This window comes from Ranitomeya imitator, chromosome 6 (assembly GCF_032444005.1).
Source record: "Ranitomeya imitator isolate aRanImi1 chromosome 6, aRanImi1.pri, whole genome shotgun sequence".
NCBI lineage: Eukaryota > Metazoa > Chordata > Amphibia > Anura > Dendrobatidae > Ranitomeya > Ranitomeya imitator.
In genome coordinates this window covers 207,354,107-207,375,862 of record NC_091287.1, presented here as the reverse complement: position 1 = coordinate 207,375,862, position 21,756 = coordinate 207,354,107, and the positions used below count along the sequence as shown (strand labels likewise).

The 21,756-nt window shown below is 44.2% G+C and overlaps 1 protein-coding gene across 2 annotated transcripts in view; it reads right to left on the bottom strand.

The window, feature by feature from the left end:
- ERP44 (endoplasmic reticulum protein 44) overlaps nt 1-21,756 on the bottom strand; it is a 380,772-nt gene that overhangs the window by 205,515 nt on the left and 153,501 nt on the right. For both annotated transcript variants that reach the window (XM_069730447.1, XM_069730448.1), the window contains one exon: nt 4,396-4,511. In XM_069730447.1, coding sequence (XP_069586548.1) covers nt 4,396-4,511 — 116 coding nt within the window. The remainder of the gene's footprint in view (nt 1-4,395; nt 4,512-21,756) is intronic.

The window sequence follows — 21,756 nt, the reverse complement described above, 5'->3', positions numbered from 1 at the left end:
CTACCCCAAGACGTTCGCTCAAAACACATTTGTTCAGAGTGGCCTACCACGTTCACTAATCAAAGTCATTTTATGTTTGTGTGTGTAGCCCATTCACTATCTCCATCTATCCCCCACCCCCTGAAGATGGCTGGGCCATCATTGTAAATACATCATTGTAAATTCAACCCATAGCCTAACCTAACATGCCCTAACATGTTGATCCAGAGGAAGGCAAAAAAACAAACAAACATGTGGCAAAGAGTAAGCTCCACATAGGAAGGAATTTTTTCCCCAGACTCCACATACGGCAATCAGACCAGTTCCCTGGATCAACGTTCTATCAAGGATACTAGTGTATATAACCAGTAACATTATAGTTTTCAAGAAAGGTATCCAATCCCCTCTTAAATTTTAGTAATGAGTCACTCATTACAACATCATAAGGCACAGAGTTCCATAGTCTCACTGCTCTCACACTAAAGAATTTGCGTCTTATGATGCTTAAACCTTCTTTCCTCCAGACGGAGAGGATGCCCCTTGTCCCTGTCTCAGGTCTATGATTAAAAAGATCATCAGAAAGGTCTTTGTACTGTCCCCTCATATTTATACGTTAAAATAAGATCACCCCTTAGCTTTCGTTTTTCCAAACTAAATTGCCCCAAGCGTAACAACCCATCTTGGTATTGCAGACCCCCAGTCCTCTAATAACCTTGGTCTCTCTTCTCTGCACCCACTCTAGTTCAGTTATGTCTTTCTTATACACCGGAGACCAGCACTGTACACAGTATTCTAAGTGTGGTCGCACTAGTGACTTGTATAGAGGTAAAATTATGTTCTCCTCATTACCATCTATGCCTCTTTTAATGGATCCCATTATTTTATTTGCCTTTGCAGCAGCTGGCTGACACTGGCCACTAAATGTAAGTTTGTCATCCACCCTTACACCCAGGTCTTTTTCATTGACGGTTTTGCCCGGTGTTTTACAATTAAGCACAGTTATACATCTTATTACTTCTGACCAAGCGCATGACCTTACATTTATCCCCATTAAAGCTCATTTGCCATTTATCAGCCCAAGCTTCTAGTTTACATAAGTCATCCTGTCATATAAAATTGTCCTCCTCTGTGTTAATTACCCTGCAGATTTTAGTGTTATCTGCAAATATTGAAATTCTGCTCTGTATGCCCCCAACAAGGTCATTAATAAATATGTAAAAAAAATTCTGCTGACAGGTTCGTGTTAACTTATGAATTCGGTGAACTAAATGGCCAAAATATGCAAGCAGGAATGAAACCTCAACCTGTATGCTGTTCTGAAGACTACAGTTGTACTGAGAAGTACAATCAACTCGGGCAAATTCCTGCTCGTGCTTTTCTTTTTTCAGGTGCCATAACTTTTTATTCTTCTGTTGAGCTAGACATATGAGGGCTTATTGATGACAGTATGAGTTGTAGTTTTGAACTACAATGCATTGAAAGTGAGAGGAAAAAAAAACATCTAGAGTGCAGTGATAAATATGAACCCACCAAGAAAAAAAAAAAAAACATGCAATCCTACCAATGCTTTTTTGGGTTTTGTTTTTGAGTTGTTCATTTGTGTGGTAAAAATGACCAGGAATAAGGATTATTCAGCATTGAAACATTGAGGTACAAGAAAAGTCACGATTTGGCTGTGTGCACACGTTCAGGATTTTTCATGTTTTTTTCGCTATAAAAACGCTTAAAAAACGCATACATATGCATCCCATCATTTATAATGCATTCCGCAATTTATGTGCATATGTTGCGCTTTTTCCGCGAAAAAAACGCATTGCAGTAAAAATGCAGCATGTTCATTAATTTTGCAGATTTTTTGCGGATTTCTTATCATATTATTGCATTTGGGAAATCTCTGGAAAAAAAACGCAAAAAAATCAGCGAAAAAAACGCATGCCAATTTCTTGCAGAAAAAGTCTGGTTTTGTTCAGGAAATTTCTGCAAGAAATCCTGACGTTTGCACATAGCCTTCCTCATGAAGCCTCTTGCTGGGCTACACAGGAGTACTGAAATGACAGGCATGGGGGTATTCAGCAAGCCCGGGGTTGACATGGCAACGCACCAGCACGTTACAATTGTGTTGCAAGGAGAAAAGATGGTGTAGTCAATAGAATGGCAAGGAGTCGTAACGCAAGAAATCCAAACTCCGCTTCTCTCATTGTTAGGCTGGAGTCACACTTGCGAGTGCAATGTGAGAAACTTGCACGAGGCTCTCGCTTCAATACCTGACAGTGCCGCCGGCTCTCGGGAACGGAGTGTTCAGCTGCATAGAAATACATGGAGCCGCACGCTCCGGTCCCAAGTGCCAGGTATTGATGCGAGTTTCCACACATTGCACTCATAAGTGTGACCCTGGCCTTAGAGGCAGACACTGGCTGAGTAACACAGCTAGCTGGATTTGATACAGGTTCAGGTCTTTAGCTCACGCCATACCAAGGTGCCACAACACTGGATGTATCAGTAAGTCCAATGTTAAGAAGTTTTTTTAATTTAACAGTGTCAATATATTGTATCCTGTCAGTATCTAAGTCAGTGGCATGTTCAGCCTTATTTCTTCATGTTAAAGGGAACCTGTCAGCAGGATTGTGCACAGTAACCTACAGTGTCAGGTCGGCGCAGTTATACTGATTAACATGATACCTTGGTTGATGAAATCCGTCTTGTGGTTGCTTAATCCTTATTTGCAGTTTTGAGTTAATGATATGATAGTGCTTCAGGGCAGCCTGTGAGGGGGTCTGCATGTGGTGCTCTGGTTGGGTATTCATAATGCAGACTGCTGACAGGTCACTGATCAGTTTACATAATGAATACTTGCACATATTGAAGAAAAAAAAAAACCTTCTACAGGCAGGTGACGGACGTAGCCCCTGCTTGAATGAAGTTGGAAGGGGGGGGGGGGGGAAACACCATGTACATCTTTCTTTGTTTGTCATCTCTGCAGAGAGAATAGGCAAGGCTCGTTGGAGTCGATATTGTACTTTTAGGCTATGTGCCCACGTTCAGGAATGTTTGCGGAATTTTCCTGAGAAAATCCGGACTCCTTTCGCAGGAAATCCACTTGCGTTTTTAGCGCTTTTTTTGCGGATTTTTCATGTTTTTTTTTCAGATGTTCCCAATACAATAATATAGCTGCAAATCTGTAAATTTTCTGCAAAATTAATGAACATGCTGCATTTTTTTCCGCGATGCGTTTTTTTGCGGAAAGAAAATGCAGCATGGGCACAATAATTGCAGAATGCATTAAAATGATGGGATGCTTAATGTAAGCATTTTTGCAGCAGAGAACCACCGAAAAAAAACGCAAACAACCCTGAACATGGGCACATAGCCTTAGGATTGCTTCTTCCAATAGGTGGCACTAGAGTTCAAGTCCTCTTCCTCACTGAAGAGACTATTTGCATATTTCTCAGAGGAGCATTCCAAGGCTTCTCAACCTGACATGTCATTCTTGACATGTCAGTCTCTGCATAGAGAAATCTTACCCCTTGGATGACTCTTTATTAGAACAGCTGATTGCAAGCAAATTATTTGAGCAGGTGAATGCCAAGATGGTATTACCCTTTAAAGAAAACCTGTTACAAGGTCAAAAGTGGACAGCTTTTGCTCATATTTTACACCCACTGATTTAGAGTATTTTATTCTTTTTTTCGGTTCCAGATATGTGGGCCTATTCAGCTAACTTTTATGGTCTTACCAAGGGGGTGAATTAAGAAAAACAAAAAAATACAAAATGGATTACTCAGGGGAGCAGCAGAAATAAAAGTAAGGGTAAAAACTGTTCACTTGGCAACGTCCTCTTTAAATCTATTGATAAAATACATAACATTAGTAAAAGGTTGTAATCGTTTAACAGTTGGCGGCGAAACAATGTTTTACAAGTGAAATATTGAACCCAAAAATATGGACATGGTATTTACCAGTCAACGTCACAAAGGAAAATGCACAAACAGGATTCTAAATATTTTTCTGCATATTTTATCTTTGCATCTGGTGCAGCCAGGCCCTGAAGGGGACCTTGTAAACTAGGGGCTTGTACCTCTGACGCACTGGCAGAGTGCCGGGCAGCCTGCCTAATCGAATAGTAAAAGCATGTAATAAGCTGTTAACTAGGCACTGTGCTAGATGTGTGTGACTGGCGCCCAATACTACCCTCCATAGATTGCTAGGCTGAGAGTGGTGGTTTCAGCAGTATTTTGCACCATTGTTACCTCCTTTAGTAAGAGGCGCTGCTGCATCCAGTTTTGCATTTTCCTTTGTGACTTTGGCTGGTTGATAACATTGCCTTTTTGTGATGTGTACAAATGAATTATTTGGGGAATTTTTAAAGTTCCTTTTATTGCTTTGAAAATATAATAAAATGAGAAGACTTCTACTCACAATGTTGATCACAGTCCACTCTAGCAAACACAACTTTATTTCTGTCAGGATATTCTTCGTTAATGATATTTGAAGCTTCTTCAAATATAGGGTGCAACATTTGACTGAATCTGCACCTAAAACATTAAAAGAAAATTTATATATATATATATATTTAGTGTTGATCGACCACTGAAATACTCCAGTGCTCGGTACTCGAATCCAGCTTGTCGGAAGCTCGGATGTGCTCGACTCGAGTAGTGAGCATAATGGAAGTGAATGGCAAATTCTAGCAGTTTTTCAGAGGAAATATATTCTCTCGCGAAAATCCCTGAGGCTCCCCAATTCTGCCAAAATGTTTGCTTGCAGTCCAAAGGGGTATTATTTCAAAGTTCTCTGGGGGGTATGCATTCTATATCCTCTATCTTCCGAATGCGGCAACTGGCAACTTCTGGGAGGAAAGTGCACACACCCCTTGAGAAAACTCTATGAACAAATGCCGAGTTGAAGTTCAAGCAGAGATTTCACATACTGTGCTCAAAAAAAAAAAATTTGAGTATCTATGCAATGAAGTGACATCGCGCAAGATGGAAGATCATCATAATCAGGGGACTTTCTTTTTTACGAGGTATTTAACAATTTTTTTTTTTGTGACAGGCCTTTAAGTCACGTTCAATTGAAAAAAAAAAGTTCGCCTGATTTTAGGTTTGCAGAGTATTAATTGATTTTTATTTTGATGACTATTTTGATGAAACCTCAAGTTGCAGACTTTATAAAATTATTTTGTTTTTATCTGCAAAATCTCAGTAGATTGTAGACATTTGATTAATGTGTGGATTTACTGTGGACCTTACGGACTGCAAAGTATTGGGTGTAATAGGTGCAAGTTCGATGCAAATGTTATCCCATTCATGACCCATGACTCCATGCGGGCTCAGATGCCGATCCTGCATGTTTTCTGGCACATGTCAGCTGATTTCAATCCACCCGCAGGTGTCAACATGTTAAATGTCACTGTCAATCTTTGACAGCGGCATTTAACATTTCTGCGCTGAAAGCGCGTCACTAATCCTGCCCATTGGCACTAATGTCACATTCCCGTGAGCTGTCGATGTATTGGCATGACAACCTGGGTCTGCAGGAGACCCCTGTGGCTGGCAATGCTGATCTGCTATGAGCGCCTCCCTGTGGATGGTGCTTGCTCATAGGAGAAGATCATTTTAGCTACACATAGCAAGGCACATGTTTGGCATTACCACATTCCGAATCGCCTGATTTACCAAAATATAAAAAGAATTAATCCCATTAGTAAACGTCGCAAAGAGAAAAAAAAAGAAAAATCAAACACAGCAGAATAACTTTCTTTGTTTGTTTTTGGTTGCCACAACATTGCCTGTTATGGAATTTAATTGCAATAAAAACAGCGTATCTACACCAAAATGGTATCAATAAAAATGTCAGCTCGGCGCACAAAAAAAATAGCCCTCACCCAGCCTGAGATCCCGAAAAGTGGAGACGCTATGGGCCTTGGAAATTTATTCTTTTGCAAACTTTGGATTTAAATATTAAGAAAAAAAAATTATGCATGTTTGGTATCTGTGAACTCAATGGCCTTGAGAATCAAAGGCAGGTCAGGTTTACGATTTCGTGAACATGTTAATGATATATATATATATATAATCTGTGGAATTGCTCTTTTGTTGCAATTTCATTACAAGTTTTTTTTCTTCCAGATTTCCAATACACGATATGGTAAAATCAATGGTGTGGCTCTTTGACAGCGATGGACTACCATTGAAATATGTCAACAATATTATTATTATTATTTATTGTAATAGCGCCATTTATTCCATGGCGCTTTAACAATATCAGATCATTGTAGGTCATCATTACCAGATTGGAGGGGTCTGATATCCGGCTTCCCCTATAGGTTGTCAACAGTGTAGTGGTTGGTTTCAATGGGAAATGAGCTGCAGCACTAGCACATTATACAAAGCTGTTGTGTATTGGCTCAGCACACAGTTTGCAGTTTCAATGGCAGATGTAAAGAGCTGATTGGTAGAAGTTCAATACCTGCCATAACGACTGATCTGATATTAAGAATAACAATAATAATCTTTATTTTTATATAGCGCTAACAGTCTGCAGCGCTTTACAGTTTGCACACATTATCATCGCTGTCCTCGATGGGGCTCACAATCTAAATTCCCTATCAGTAAGGCCAGCGTCACACTCGGCGTAAGACGATACGGTCTGTATATTACGGCCGTAATACGCAGAAAAGTCCCAAGAATAGTGGCCCGTAGCTCCTCCGTAGGCAGGGTGTGTCAGCGTATGTTGCGCATGGCATCCTCCGTATGTAATCCGTATGGCATCCGTACTGCGTGTTTTTCTCGCAGGCTTGCAAAACCGACATACAAGGATATACAAGGGATCCATGTGTTAAAAAAAAAAAAAAATACATATATACTGTCTATATATATGTCAGTAGACACATATGTATATATATTAATATTTCATACAGCGCGAGCTAGCAAAAGCCGGCAATTGAATTACCGGCTTTAAAGCTATCTCCTTCCTAAACCAGACATGATATGAGACATGGTTTACATACAGTAAACCATCTCATATCCCCATTTTTTTGCATATTCCACACTACTGTTAGTAGTGTGTATATGCAAAATTTGGCTGTTCTAGCTATTAAAGGGTTAAATGGCGGAAAAATTGGCATGGGCTCCCGCGCAATTTTCTCCGCCAGAGTAGTAAAGCCAGTGACTGAGGGCAGATATTAATAGCCTGGAGAGGGTCCATGGTTATTGCGCCCCCCCCCCCCCCCCGGCTAAAAACATCTGCCCCCAGCCACCCCAGAAAAGGCACATCTGGAAGATGCGCCTATTCTGGCACTCGGCCACTCTCTTCCCATTCCCGTGTAGCGGTGGGATATGGGATAATGAAGGGTTAATGCCACCTTGCTATTGTAAGGTGACATTAAGCCAAATTAATAATGGAGAGGCGTTAATTATGACACCTATCTATATGACACCAATACTAGTAAAGGGTTCAAACACATTCTTTAAAAGCATTTTAATGAAATAAAAACAAAGGTTGTTGTAATATTTTATTCTACGCTCAATCCTTCTGAAGACCCTCGCTCTGTAACAAAGAAAAAATAATAAACCAACAATATACATACCTTCCGAAGATCTGTAACGTCCCACGATGTAAATCCATCTGAAGGGGTTAAAATATTTTACAGCCAGGAGCTCTGCTAATGCAGCGGTGCTCGTGGCTGCAAAACCCCGGGGAATGAAGGTAAAGTAGGTCAATGACCTATATTTACCTTCGTTTGCGGTGAGGCGCCCTCTGCTGGTTGTCCTCATATCAACTCGAGCCTGGGAGCTTTCTAGTAAAGTTCCCACGCTCGGGGAACAACCAGGGTCATTCCATATCAAGTGATCCAAATATGAATATTTTTTTTACCATACGTCTTTAGATTTTTTTTATTTTTTGTTTTTATGAAGTACAACTTTAGTTAATTACAAATTAAAAGTTTTGAATTTTTTTCTTCATCAGTTAATTTTTTAGAAATTTTTAAAGTTTTGAAAAAGAGCGGATTTTGGCCTGGTATGGCTTTACATTTTTTATCATATCTTGGGCTAGAATTAAGATATAGAGGTGGGAGAGGCATCATTTTTCTCAGAACGGTACCAGCTTTCATTTGATATGTCACAAGACTATGTTTCTTTATATTTTGTTTTGGAGAAATCAAATTAAAAAGTTTTATGCGCAATTCTGAAAAAAACGTATATTTTAAAATTGAAAACATGCATGTGTGTTACTCGTGTCCTTGTTTATATTTGTACAGGGACTCAACTTGGGATCTATCAAATTTGTATTTTTTTTTAAGCCTTGAATCATCTGATTTTATGTTTGTGTGAGTTTCTTCCTTTTTTCTTTTCAAATTACAACTTATAGCATTCAACATTTATATGCAACAATAAAGAAACACAAAAAACAAATCCCGAAGTGCCAGAATAAATACATCTTAATCATCATAACACAACTTGCTCAGCATTTTAAACCTGAATTCTTTGAACAAGCCAAAAGATAAAAGGTGATCACATCCACAAGTGTGATTTTCTAAATACAGTCTCATCCTAATTACCGTATATACTCGAGTATAAGCCGAGATTTTCAGCCCAAATTTTTGGGCTGAAAGTGCCCCTCTTGGCTTATACTCGAGTCACGGTGGGTGGCAGGGTCGGCGGGTGAGGGGGAGAGGGCGCTGAGGCATACTTACCTAGTCCCGGCGCTCCTGACGCTGCCCCTGCCTGTCACACTGTCTCCGGGTGCCGCAGCTCTTCCTGTCAGCGGTCACGTGGGACCGCTCATTAGAGAACTGAATATGGACTCCACTCCCATAGGGGTGGAGCCACATAAGTCATTTCTCTGAGCGGTGCCAGTGATCGCTGACAGGAAGAGCTGCGGCACCCGGAGACAGTGTGACAGGCAGGGGCAGCGTCAGGAGCGTTGGGACTAGGTGAGTATTTTATATTCACCTGTCCGCGTTCCACACGCCGGGCGTCGCTCCATCTTCCCGGCGTCTCTGCGCTCTGACTGTTCAGGTCAGAGGGCGCGATGACGTATATAGTGTGAGCGGCGCCGTATGCCTGAACAGTCAGTGCAGAGAGACGCCGGGACGAGACGCAGGAACGAGACGCCGGGAGCTGCAATCAAGAGAGGTGAGTATGGCTTTTTTTTTTTTTTTTTTTTTATTATTATTGCAGCAGCAGCAGCAGTAATGGCAGAGCTTTATAAGGAGCATATATGGGGCAATAATGAACGGTGCAGAGCACTACATGGCACAGCTATGGGGCAACAATGAACGGTGCAGAGCACTATATGGCACAGCTATGGGGCAACAATGAACGGTGCAGAGCACTATATGGCACAGCTATGGGGCAACAATGAACGGTGCAGAACACTATATGGCAGAGCTATGGGGCAACAATGAACGGTGCAGAGCACTATATGGCACAGCTATGGGGCAACAATGAACGGTGCAGAGCACTATATGGCAGAGCTATGGGGCAACAATGAACGGTGCAGAGCACTATATGCCACAGCTATGGGACAATAATGAACGGTGCAGCGCACTATATGGCAGAGCTATGGGGCAACAATGAACGGTGCAGAGCACTATATGGCAGAGCTATGGGACAACAATGAACGGTGCAGAGCACTATATGGCAGAGCTATGGGGCAACAATGAACGGTGCAGAGTACTATATGGCACAGCTATGGGACAATAATGAACGGTGCAGAGCACTATATGGCACAGCTATGGGGCAAGACTGAACGGTGCAGAGCACTATATGGCACAGCTATGGGGCAATAATGAATGGTGCAGAGCACTATATGGCACAGCTATGGGGCAATAATGAACGGTGCAGAGCAGTATATGGCACACCTTTCTATGGTACATCTATGGGGCAATAATGAACGGTGCAGAGCACTATATGGCACAGCTATGGGGCAACAATGAACGGTGCAGAGCACTATATGGCACACCTTTCTATGGTACATCTATGGGGCAATAATGAACGGTGCAGAGCACTATATGGCACAGCTATGGGGCCATAATGAACGGTATGGAGCATCTATTTTTATTTTTGAAATTCACCGGTAGCTGCTGCATTTTCCACCCTAGGCTTATACTCGAGTCAATAAGTTTTCCCAGTTTTTTGTGGCAAAATTAGGGGGTCGGCTTATACTCGGGTCGGCTTATACTCGAGTATATACGGTATATGTTAAAAACAAGATTAAAAGAACCAATATTTCTACCACCTATTTATACATGGAACAATTTTTTTCTACTATATCACTGAACATGTCATTTCTGAAGTGTTTAAGAAAAATAGTACAGTAGTTAAATCCTCATTCTATAAAATATTAACTAATCAAACAATTAATAGGTTTTTACACTGGCCTGTTATCATCAATGTGCCCCTTCTAGTGGGTGAAATGTCATCTTGTCCATAAGGGCTCACTAGTAATGGCAGTTTCCTTCTATGTCAGAGTATGTACGGCCGGTCATGGTGCTCGGCTCCACCTGAGTTATATCTGATTTTTGTTCACTTTTACAATGTCTGATTTTCTTGGATACACAAAGGACGGCGCTGGACCGGAAGCTGCAGAAAAGTCACTTCTACGTCTTCATTTTCACAATCTTTGGAGAGTCCAGTAGCCGCCACCAGCGCCGATCATATTCACAGGTCACATCACCAGTTCTGTCATCCATAGGCGATCTTGTGCCGCCTTCTACCACGTCATTGTCGTCACTGTCTTTATTTCCACTACATGGGATGACAGTGTGGTATTGCAGAGTCCCTGTGATGGGTTCTGCTTCCTGTAACTGATGTTATAACAAACTCTCCTCCTCCTCTTCGTAGTCCTGGTTTGTACAATACATGAACTGGATGTTAAGAATATTTTTCTCCCTCCATTTGAGGAGTTTCCTGGGTATTAATATTTGGTGTGAATATGGCGGGAGCGGGAGCTGCCGGCCTGTCATCTGCTCTGCATTCACTGTCTACCCCTGGTCATTCTCAGCCCTAACAAAGCTTCTCCTCTGTCCTCTCCTGCTTCTAAGTGGTAACATAATAAAATAATACCGTAACATCTAAAAATCATGGATTATTTGGTAAATATTGTAGCATGGCTAAAGGGTTTGTGGTCGATGGGAGGTATGTGCCACATAAGTGCCTGATTGCTGTAATGTAGCCCGGAGTATTCCTTTCTTGCACATAATCTTGTATATGTGTTTCAGGACCTGTGGTAATGTCAGACCACATGGCTAATCATGTGATGGGTTACTGGGTGGGGTTAGCTCTTTATAAGACTGGCTAATCCTTTACACAGCAGATATGTGTGGAGGTGAAACCCTCCTGAGTGTGTTACGGCTTCAGGACTGAGCCGGATGAACTGGACACTTGCTTTTCTTTGCCTGAACCAAAGGCCCATTTTGCTTTCTGTTATTTGCCACATGGTTTATGAAGCAATAAACCCAGTGAACTTTAAAGGAACACGTCTCCTGAGTGTCAGCCGTCGCAGCTGAGTGAGTGAAATCCTTACAATTGGTGGAGAATGCGGGCAGCGTTCCCAGCGGAGACGTGAGTTTATTTTTGAATGTCCTGGGTCAAGGCTGTTGCAAGCCAGCAAGCATTGCCGGAGAAAATGGAGGACCTGCTGAAACACTTGGTCCAGATGCAGTCACAGCAGGAGAAAAGGCAGCAAGAGACCAACAGGCTGTTGATGCAGCAGATACAACAGAGCCAGCAGGAGCAACGGCAGAGTCAGCAGGAGCAACGGCAGAGTCAGCAGGAGCAACGGCAGCAGATGCAGCAGAGCCAGCAGGAGCATCAGCAGCAGATGCAGCTTCTGGCAACCGCCATCCAGGGCAAGGCGAGCACCCCAACCCCAGGTTTGGCTGATGACACCCACGTCCGGAAGACGGTAAGACGCGCATTGCAGAAAATGACTCCCGGGGATGATGTTGAGGCCTTCCTGACGGTGTTTGAGAGGGTCGCTGAGAGGGAAAAACTTCCGCCAGAGCAGTGGGCAGAGGTACTTGCGCCATACCTGACGGGAGAACCCCAGAAGGCGTACTATGATTTGACCTTGCAGGATGCCAAAGAGTATCACAAATTGAAAGCCGAGATTCTCGCACGTTTGGGGGTGACACTGACTGTCAGGGCACAGCGAGTTCACTCCTGGGGCTATCACCGGGACAAACCACCTCGTTCCCAAATGTTTGATCTGTTGCACCTGGTCCAGAAATGGCTGCAGCCAGAATCCTCTGCGCCTGCACAGATGGTAGAACGGGTGATGATGGATCGGTTTGTCCATTCCCTCCCGAGGCCTATACAGTCTTGGGTTGCCCAGGGTGATCCCCAGAATGCCGACGAGCTGATCGGACTGGTTGAGAGATACCAAGGGTTGGAAGGCTCCTTCGGGAGGCAGCCCATGCCGTACTGGGGGTCCCAGAAGGCAGCTGAGTCCCAAAAAGGGGTGGTGCGTCCAAGGTCACAAAGGGCGGGGGAGGTGGTGCCCAAGGTCCCCACGGGTGATATTATTTGTTGGAGGTGCCACAAGCCAGGACATATAGCTGCCCGTTGTTCCCAAACCACTGAGCAGATGGACTGCAGCATGGGACGCCGTTGTTCATACTATGCGTATCCAGCCTGTAGTGTGAACTCTCCATCCAACGAGGGACCTCAAGCGTGTCCCGTAAAGGTGAACGGTCGAGCAGTAACGGCACTGTTAGACTCGGGGAGCCTAGTGACCCTGGTGAGGGCCACTTTTCCTCTCCACCTGCTCCCAGGAAAGAAGGTCGGAGTGCGGTGCATACATGGTGATGCAAAGGACTACCCTATGGCCAGGGTGGACATTGAAACGGCATGTGGCACTGAGTCCCACATAGTCGGCGTGGTTCAGGACTTGTTGCACCCTATAATTATTGGCCGGGATTTCTGTTTGTTTTGGGATTTGTGGGGAAATGGTTCTGAGCTCCCTGGCAGGGAACCAGTGAACCCTGGAAGGGTATCGCCACACCCAGAGGCAGACAGTTTTCCTTTTTGTGTTCTGGTTGGGGATGAGGAGGAAGTATCCCCTACATCTGACATTCTGGAGTTAGAAGTTACCGGTGAAAATTTTGGGACTGCCCAACATAGGGACCCCACTCTGAGGGAAGCCTTTAATAATGTCACAGTTATTGACGGGGTGGTACAGGAGCCGGGGGCAGACACAAGATTTCCCCATTTTCTGTTGAGGGGGGAGTTGTTGTACCGTGTCACGAAAATACGGGAGGAGTTGGTAGAGCAGTTGATAGTGCCGGGTCCGTATAGACGGAAAGTGTTGGACATGGCCCATTCACACATCTTGGGTGGACACCTGGGGGTGGAAAAAACGCAGGAACGGGTTGTGCAGAGGTTCTATTGGCCTGGGTGTCACCGGGAAATAGTGAACTATTGCAGATCCTGCCCTACATGTCAGCTAACTGCTCCTACTCCTCATTTCCGGAACCCCCTTGTGCCACTGCCCATTATTGAGGTACCGTTCGAGAGAATTGCCATGGACTTGGTCGGTCCCTTAGTTAAATCAGCTCGGGGCCATCAGTATATATTAGTCATCCTGGACTATGCCACACGCTATCCTGAGGCAATTCCCTTGAGAAATTCTTCCTCAAAAAGCATAGCCCGCGAGTTGGTCCATGTCTTTTCCCGGACAGGTCTGCCAAAGGAGATCCTGACTGACCAGGGTACACCTTTCATGAGCAAGGTGATGAGGGAGTTATGCAAAGCCCTGAAGATCTCCCAGTTGAGGACCTCGGTGTACCATCCCCAGTCAGATGGCCTTGTTGAGAGGTTTAACAAGACCCTAAAGAGCATGCTGAGAAAAGCTATAGAGAAAGACGGTAGAGACTGGGATTGTCTCTTACCCTATCTGATGTTTTCCATTCGTGAAGTTCCACAGGCCTCCACAGGGTTCTCACCGTTTGAGCTTCTATATGGCCGACATCCACGAGGACTCCTGGATATAGCCAAGGAAACCTGGGAGGCCGAAGTCACACCCCACAGAAGCGTCATTGAGCATGTGGCCCTGATGCAGCAGAGGATTGCAAAGGTGATGCCTATTGTGAAAGAACACCTTCTCCAAGCACAAGAAGCTCAAGCCAGGGTCTACAACCGGTCTGCAAGAGTGAGGCAGTTCAATCCGGGAGACCGAGTTCTCGTGTTAGTTCCAACGGTGGAAAGCAAGTTCTTGGCCAAATGGCAAGGGCCATATGAGGTTGTCGAGAAACTTGGTGAGGTAAATTATAAAATTCACCAACCAGGAAGACGGAAACCATTCCAAGTTTACCATGTCAACCTCATCAAGCCATGGCAAGATAGAGAGCCGACAGCAACTCCATCATTGTTAAGCAACCCAGAAGGTGAGGTTGGAGCGGTTACTATAGCAGAGACGCTATCAAAGACCCAGAAACAGCAGTGCCGGGAGTTACTCCAGAAAAACAGGGACCTGTTTTCAGAATTGCCAGGATACACGAAGGTCATAGAGCACGAGGTCCTAACAGAGCCACATGTGCGGGTGAATGTGAAACCTTATCGTATTCCTGAGGCTCGTCGAGAAGTTATCTCCAAGGAAGTGGAGCGTATGTTGAGGCTTGGGGTCATTGAGGAATCCAAGAGCGGTTGGTCGAGCCCAATTGTCCTGGTCCCAAAACCTGATGGAGAGTGGAGGTTTTGCAACGACTATCGGAAGTTGAATGAAGTCTCCAAGTTCGACGCTTATCCCATGCCCCGTATTGATGAGCTCATCGAAAGGCTTGGGCATGCCAGATATATATCCACCTTGGATTTGACAAAGGGGTATTGGCAGATCCCCATGGCACAGGAAGCCAAGGAGAAGACGGCCTTTTCGACACCTGATGGATGCTTCCAATATGCCCGGATGCCGTTTGGCCTACAGGGAGCTCCGGCGACCTTCCAGAGGGCTATGGATAGAGTCCTTGCACCCCATAAGGCCTACGCTGCTGCGTACCTAGATGATATCGTCATCTTTAGCCCGGACTGGGAGAGTCATCTGGAGAAAGTCCAAGCGGTGTTGGATGCTATAAGAGAGGCCGGATTTACTATAAACCCGAAGAAGTGCGCCTTGGGTAAAGAAGAAGCTAAGTACCTTGGATACATAGTGGGTCATGGAGAAATAAAACCCCAAATCAATAAAGTGGAGGCAATCCAAACATGGCCAAAACCAGTTTCCAAGAAACAAGTTAAAGCCTTCCTGGGAATCGTGGGATATTACAGGAGGTTCATTCCAAACTTCGCCACGATGGCTGCGCCTCTGACTGACCTGCTAAAAGGGACAAAATCAGTAATGGTTAAGTGGTCCGAAGAAACAGAGTCGGCCTTCCAAGAAATGAAAAACGCTTTGTGTAAGCAACCCGTTCTGATGGCCCCAAACTTCAAGAAAGAGTTTATTCTTCAGACAGATGCCTCAGATGTTGGGGTGGGAGCAGTCCTTTCCCAAGAACTACATGGGGAGGAGCATCCTGTTCTCTATCTGAGTAGGAAGCTGTCCTCATCTGAAAAGAACTACTCAGTCGTTGAGAAGGAGTGCTTGGCCATAAAATGGGCAGTGGACACATTGCGGTACTATCTGCTGGGACGTAAATTTAGACTGGTATCTGACCATGCCCCGCTTAGGTGGATGAGAGAAACGAAAGGAAGAAATGCTAGAGTCACCCGTTGGTTCTTAGCCCTGCAGGACTTCAGTTTCCACGTGGAACATAGGGCCGGAAAGCTGCACGGTAATGCGGATGCCCTATCGAGAATCCCTTGTTTAGTGGGGGAAAGTGCCAAGCCCCACGGCTTTAGGCAGAGGGGGGAGGTATGTAGCATGGCTAAAGGGTTTGTGGTCGATGGGAGGTATGTGCCACATAAGTGCCTGATTGCTGTAATGTAGCCCGGAGTATTCCTTTCTTGCACATAATCTTGTATATGTGTTTCAGGACCTGTGGTAATGTCAGACCACATGGCTAATCATGTGATGGGTTACTGGGTGGGGTTAGCTCTTTATAAGACTGGCTAATCCTTTACACAGCAGATATGTGTGGAGGTGAAACCCTCCTGAGTGTGTTACGGCTTCAGGACTGAGCCGGATGAACTGGACACTTGCTTTTCTTTGCCTGAACCAAAGGCCCATTTTGCTTTCTGTTATTTGCCACATGGTTTATGAAGCAATAAACCCAGTGAACTTTAAAGGAACACGTCTCCTGAGTGTCAGCCGTCGCAGCTGAGTGAGTGAAATCCTTACAATATAGACCCCACACTTTTAGACCACAGGCTGGACAGATCTTAATTTAAGATTTTCAAACAGACACATTTTTATTTTTTAATCCCTTCATGACCTTGGGATTTTTCATTTTTCCGTGTTCGTTTTTCACTCCCCTCCTTCCCAGAGCCATAACTTTTTTATTTTTCCGTGAATTTGGCCATGTGAGGGCTTATTTTTTGCGGGACGAGTTGTACTTTTGAACGACATCATTGGTTTTAGCATGTCGTGTACTAGAAAACGGGAAAAAAATTCCAAGTGCGGTGAAATTGCAAAAAAAGTGCAATCCCACACTTGTTTTTTGTTTGGCTTTTTTGCTAGGTTCACTAAATGCTAAAACTGACCTGACATTATGATTCTCCAGGTCAGTACGAGTTCATAGACACCTAACATGACTAGGTTATTTTTTATCTAAGTGGTGAAAAAAAATTCCAAACGTTGCTAAAAAAAAAAAAAAAAAAATTTGCGCCATTTTCCGATACTCGTAGCGTCTCCATTTTTCGTGATCTGGGGTCGGTTGAGGGCTTATTTTTTGCGTGCCGAGATGACGTTTTTAATGATAGCATTTTGGTGCAGATACGTTCTTTTGATCACCCGTTATTGCATTTTAATGCAATGTCGCGGCGACCTAAAAAACGTAATTCTGGCGTTTCGAATTTTTTTCTCGCTATGCCGTTTAGCCATCAGGTTAATGCTTTTTTTTTAATTGATAGATCGGGCGATTCTGAGCGCGGCGATACCAAATATGTGTAGATTTGATTTTTTTTTATTGATTTATTTTGATTGGGGCGAAAGGGGGGTGATTTAAACTTATATTTTTTTATTTTTTTCACATTTTTTTTAACTTTTTTTTTTTCACTTTTGCCATGCTTTAATAGCTTCCATGGGAGGCTAGAAGCAGGCACAACGCGATCGGCACTGCTACATAGCAGCGATCTGCTGATCGCTGCTATGTAGCAGAAATGGAGGTGTGCTGTGAGCGCCGACCAAAGGGTGGCGCTCACAGCCACCGGTCATCAGTAACCATAGAGGTCTCAAGGCGATGACGTCATTTCCGGCCGCCCGGCCGGATGTGGTAGTTAAATGCCGCTGTCTGCGATTGACAGCGGCATTTAACTAGTTAATAGGTGCGGGCAGATCGCGATTCTGCCCGCACCTATTGCGGGCACAAGTCAGCTGTTCAAAACAGCTGACATGTCCCGGCTTTCATGCGGGCTCACCGCGGAGCCCTGCATCAAAGCAGGGGATCTGACCTCGGACGTACTATCCCGTCCGAGGTCAGATAGGGGTTAAAATATGATCCCATCTTGTATTTTGGTACAGATGTGGCTAGGAGCATAGCAGGCACGTGCAGTTTTTGAAATCTTTAAATTAAACGTTTTTTTTCGGAAATGCGTTTTAAAGTTTTGCGCTTGCATTCACATAGGTAAAATATTATTAAAGATACTCTTGTGACATATCTGGTGAAAGCCTGTACCGTTCTGAGTAGAATGGTGTTTATTTTGTTTTTCTCTATCTCTTTTCTAGCCTGAGTTATGGGGAGAAATGTAAAGGCAGGCAACACCGAAATTCGCACTTTTTCCGAACTTTGAAAATCAATAAAAAAAAAATATCTATAAATTTTTCTTCTTCACATTTTGCATTCTCTGACACACTGTTACCAAATTACAAAATCTCAAAAGAATTAAAAATATAGTGGTAAAAATCATTGGTTCACTTGACTTGGAATGACCCACCAGCAGAGGGCGCCTGACCGCAAATGAAGGTAAATATAGGTCATGAGTTTGATGAGACAATATGGTTGAATACGGAGTTTGGTACAAAAGTCCTATATAGAGTCCTACTGGTAAAATTCCAAGATATGAGGTAGTGCAGTCACAATTAAAGGGAACCTGTCATCCCCAAAATGGAAGAGGACGTCATCGTAAGAAGATGGGAGGCCCCGGACCGCGACACCCATTGTACCGGGACCGCCCCAGGGTGAGTATAATCTAACCTCTTTTTCTTACCTTTCAGATTACATCGGGGCTTATCTACAGCATTACAGAATGCTGTAGATAAGCCCCTGATGCTGGTGGGCTTAGCTTATCTTCCATTTTGGGGGTGACAGGTTCCCTTTAAACTAAACAACAGATGAATCTCCTATAAAATAACATAAGTAATCATTGTGGTTATTTAACCCCTTCACGACATGCGCCGTACTAGTAATGCGCATGTTGCATCTCCCCCTTTGATGTGGGCTTCGGCGCTGTGCTCACATTAAAGTCGCGACATGTCAACTGTTTTGTACAGCTGACATATGCGCGCAATAGCGGCAGGTGGAATCGCAATCCATTTAACTAGTTAATAGGCGCTGTCAAGCGCTGACAGCGGCATTTAAGTACCGCTTCCGGTCGCGCGGCCAGAAATGCTCGCATCGCCGAACCCGTCACAAGATCGGGGGTCAGCGAAGCGTCGGCATGACAACCTTAGGTCTCCTTGAGACGTCCAGGGTTGTTGATGCTGGCTTGCTGTGAGCGCCACCCTGTGGTTGGCGCTCATAGCAAGCCTGTAATTCAGCTACATAGCAGCGATCTGTTGATCGCTGCTATATAGCAGATCCGATCAGGCTATGCCAGCTTCTAGCCTCCCATGGAAGCTATTGAAGCATGGCAAAAGTAAAAAAAAGAAAAAAAGTTTTTTTAAAAAAAGAAAAAAGTAAAAAAAAAAAATATATAAAAGTTTAAATCACCCCCTTTCGCCCCATTCAAAATAAAAAAAAAATCAAACATACACATATTTGGTATCACTGTGTTCAGAATCGCCTGATCTACCAATTAAAAAAAGGATTAACCTGATCATTAAACGGTGTAGTGAGAAAAAAATTCAAAAATCGCCAGAAATACGTTTTTTTGGTCGCTGCGACATTGCATTAAAATGCAATAACAGGAGATCAAAAGAACGTATCTGCACAAAAGTGGCATCATTAAAAATGTCAGCTCGGCACGCAAAAAAAAAATAAGCCCTCACCTGACCCGAGATCCCGAAAAATGGAAACGCTACGAGTATCGGAGAATGGTGCAATTTTTTTTTTTTTAAGCAAAGTTTGGAATTTTTTTTCACCACTTAGCTAAAAAATAACCTAGACATGTTTGGCGTCTATGAACTCGAAATGACCTGGAGAATCATAATGGCAGGTCAGTTTTAGCATTTAGTGAACCTAGCAAAAAAGCCAAACAAAAAACAAGTGTGGGATTGCACTTTTTTGCAATTTCACCACACTTGGAATTTTTTTCCCGTTTTTTAGTACAAGACATGGTAAAACCAATGATGTTGTTCAAAAGTACAACTCTTCCCACAAAAAATAAGCCCTCACATGGCCATATTGACAGAAAAATAAAAAAGTTATGACTCTGGGAAGGAGGGGAGTGAAAAACGAAAAAGGGCTGCGTCTTGAAGGGGTTAATTTTTTAAAAAGTGAAAGATTTTTGCAACAGGAAGATCACAGGCTAAAAAACAAACAAACAAATGAATAGGCAGAGGATAAGCAATATGGACAATGCACAATCAGATACGGTAATTACATACTGAGAGCAAACCGGGCATGGGGAGGCTGAACACATTTTCCGGTTGAACAAAACAAAAGCTTTATGGTAGGAATTGTGTCCTGGGTCTTTTGTGAATATTATGCAATGCATTGAGATATAAAGTGTAATATGTATTGTTAGTATGTGTTCCTGTATAGCGTGTAGTCAGGGGTGGATTAAGGGCAGCCAGGGCCCCGGGCTGTTCAGACACTGTGCCCCCCCCCCCCGTCATGTGACGGGGGTCATGACATACCCGAACCAGATTATTCCAGAAAAATGGCCGGGCCCTACTCTACTGTAACCTATTAAATATTTGTTATAATCTGCAATACAATTTAGGTATATTTTTACCAATAATATCACATACAGGGAACAAATACCACCGCACCATGACCAGGCCACAAATTACAACCACAGTGATCGAATAATATCACATACAAGGAACAAATACCACCACACCATGTCAAGACCACATATTACCACCACTTGGTGACCAAATATCACATACAAGGGACAAATGCCACAACACCATTTCCAGACCACATATTACCACCACATAGTGACTGAATACTACAATACTGATCAGTAAAAAACAACACAATACTATCACCATAAGTGCCAGTATTCACAGGAGATCTGTACTTAGTATGCAGTGTCTGTGTAGAGGTAATACAGAGATCACTGGTGGTATTATACACAGGACCTCTATATAGTATACAGTGTATAGTGTCAGTGTCTCACCAGTGACGTCTCTAGGTGAAGTCCTTCATCTTTCATCCAGCACAGACCGCCATCATTTCTTCCAGCCAGGACTCGTTTCTGCAGGAAATAACAGTTATCTCGAGCTCCGCTTGCAGAACACATTACTTAATTTTTCACAACTTCTACATTACACCACATGAAGAAAAAAAGGCGATATAGTGTCACTCTGCACAGTAACAGGACCGCCCCCCCATTTAAAACAGTATACTCAAAAAATAAAATAAATACATCACTGCAGTAATAATATCCCTTAATTAGCCCCTATGGTAATAATATTCCACATCCTGGCCCCGTGTGTCTCATTCCTGGCTCCAGCCATATGTTCTCGCATCCTGCCCTCATGAGTATCCATTCTACCCCATATGATCTCCCCATCCTGCCCCATCTGTCTCCATCGTATCCATCCTGCCCCATGATCCAATCCTGCCCCATGTCTTTCATTCTGCCCCGTGTCTCCAATCATGCCCCGTGTCTACATTCTGCCCATGCCTCCAGTCCTGCCCCCAGTGTGTCCAGCAATCTGCCCCAGTATGTCCAGCATATTGCCCCAGTGTCCAGCAATCTGCCCCAGTGTGTCCAGCATATTACCCCCAGTGTGTCCAGCAATCTGCCCCAGTATGTCCAGCATATTGCCCCAGTGTGTCCAGCATATTACCCCCAGTGTGTCCAGCAATCTGCCCCAGTGTCCTCCAGCAATCTGCCCCAGTGTCCTCCAGCATTGCCCTCAGTGTGTCCACCGTTACAAAAAAAAAAAAGTCTCCTCACCTGTCCGCGCTCCAGCGGTGAGCTCCCTCCAACAGAGCACACTCGCCGGCGACTGACAATGACGTCAGACGCCGGCGACGTGTGCGCCTGCGGCCGACATCAGCCGCCAGCCTCCAATTGGCTGGCGGCTGTTGTTAACTATTGACGTGCGGGCGCGCGCCCGCACGTCAATATGAAACCGCCGCAGCGCCGGAAGGGGCCCGGTGAGCAGATGAGAAGGGGCCAGATGCGGGCCCCCTCTCTCTGCCCACCGGGTACGGCGGGGGCACATAAATGCCGGCAGCGGCTGCCGGCATTCACAGATGATTATCAGAGGGTCAATCTGTGCGGTAGCCCAGGGCCCCCCCAGACCACTGGGCCCTGGGCTACCGCCCATATTAACCCTCTGATAATC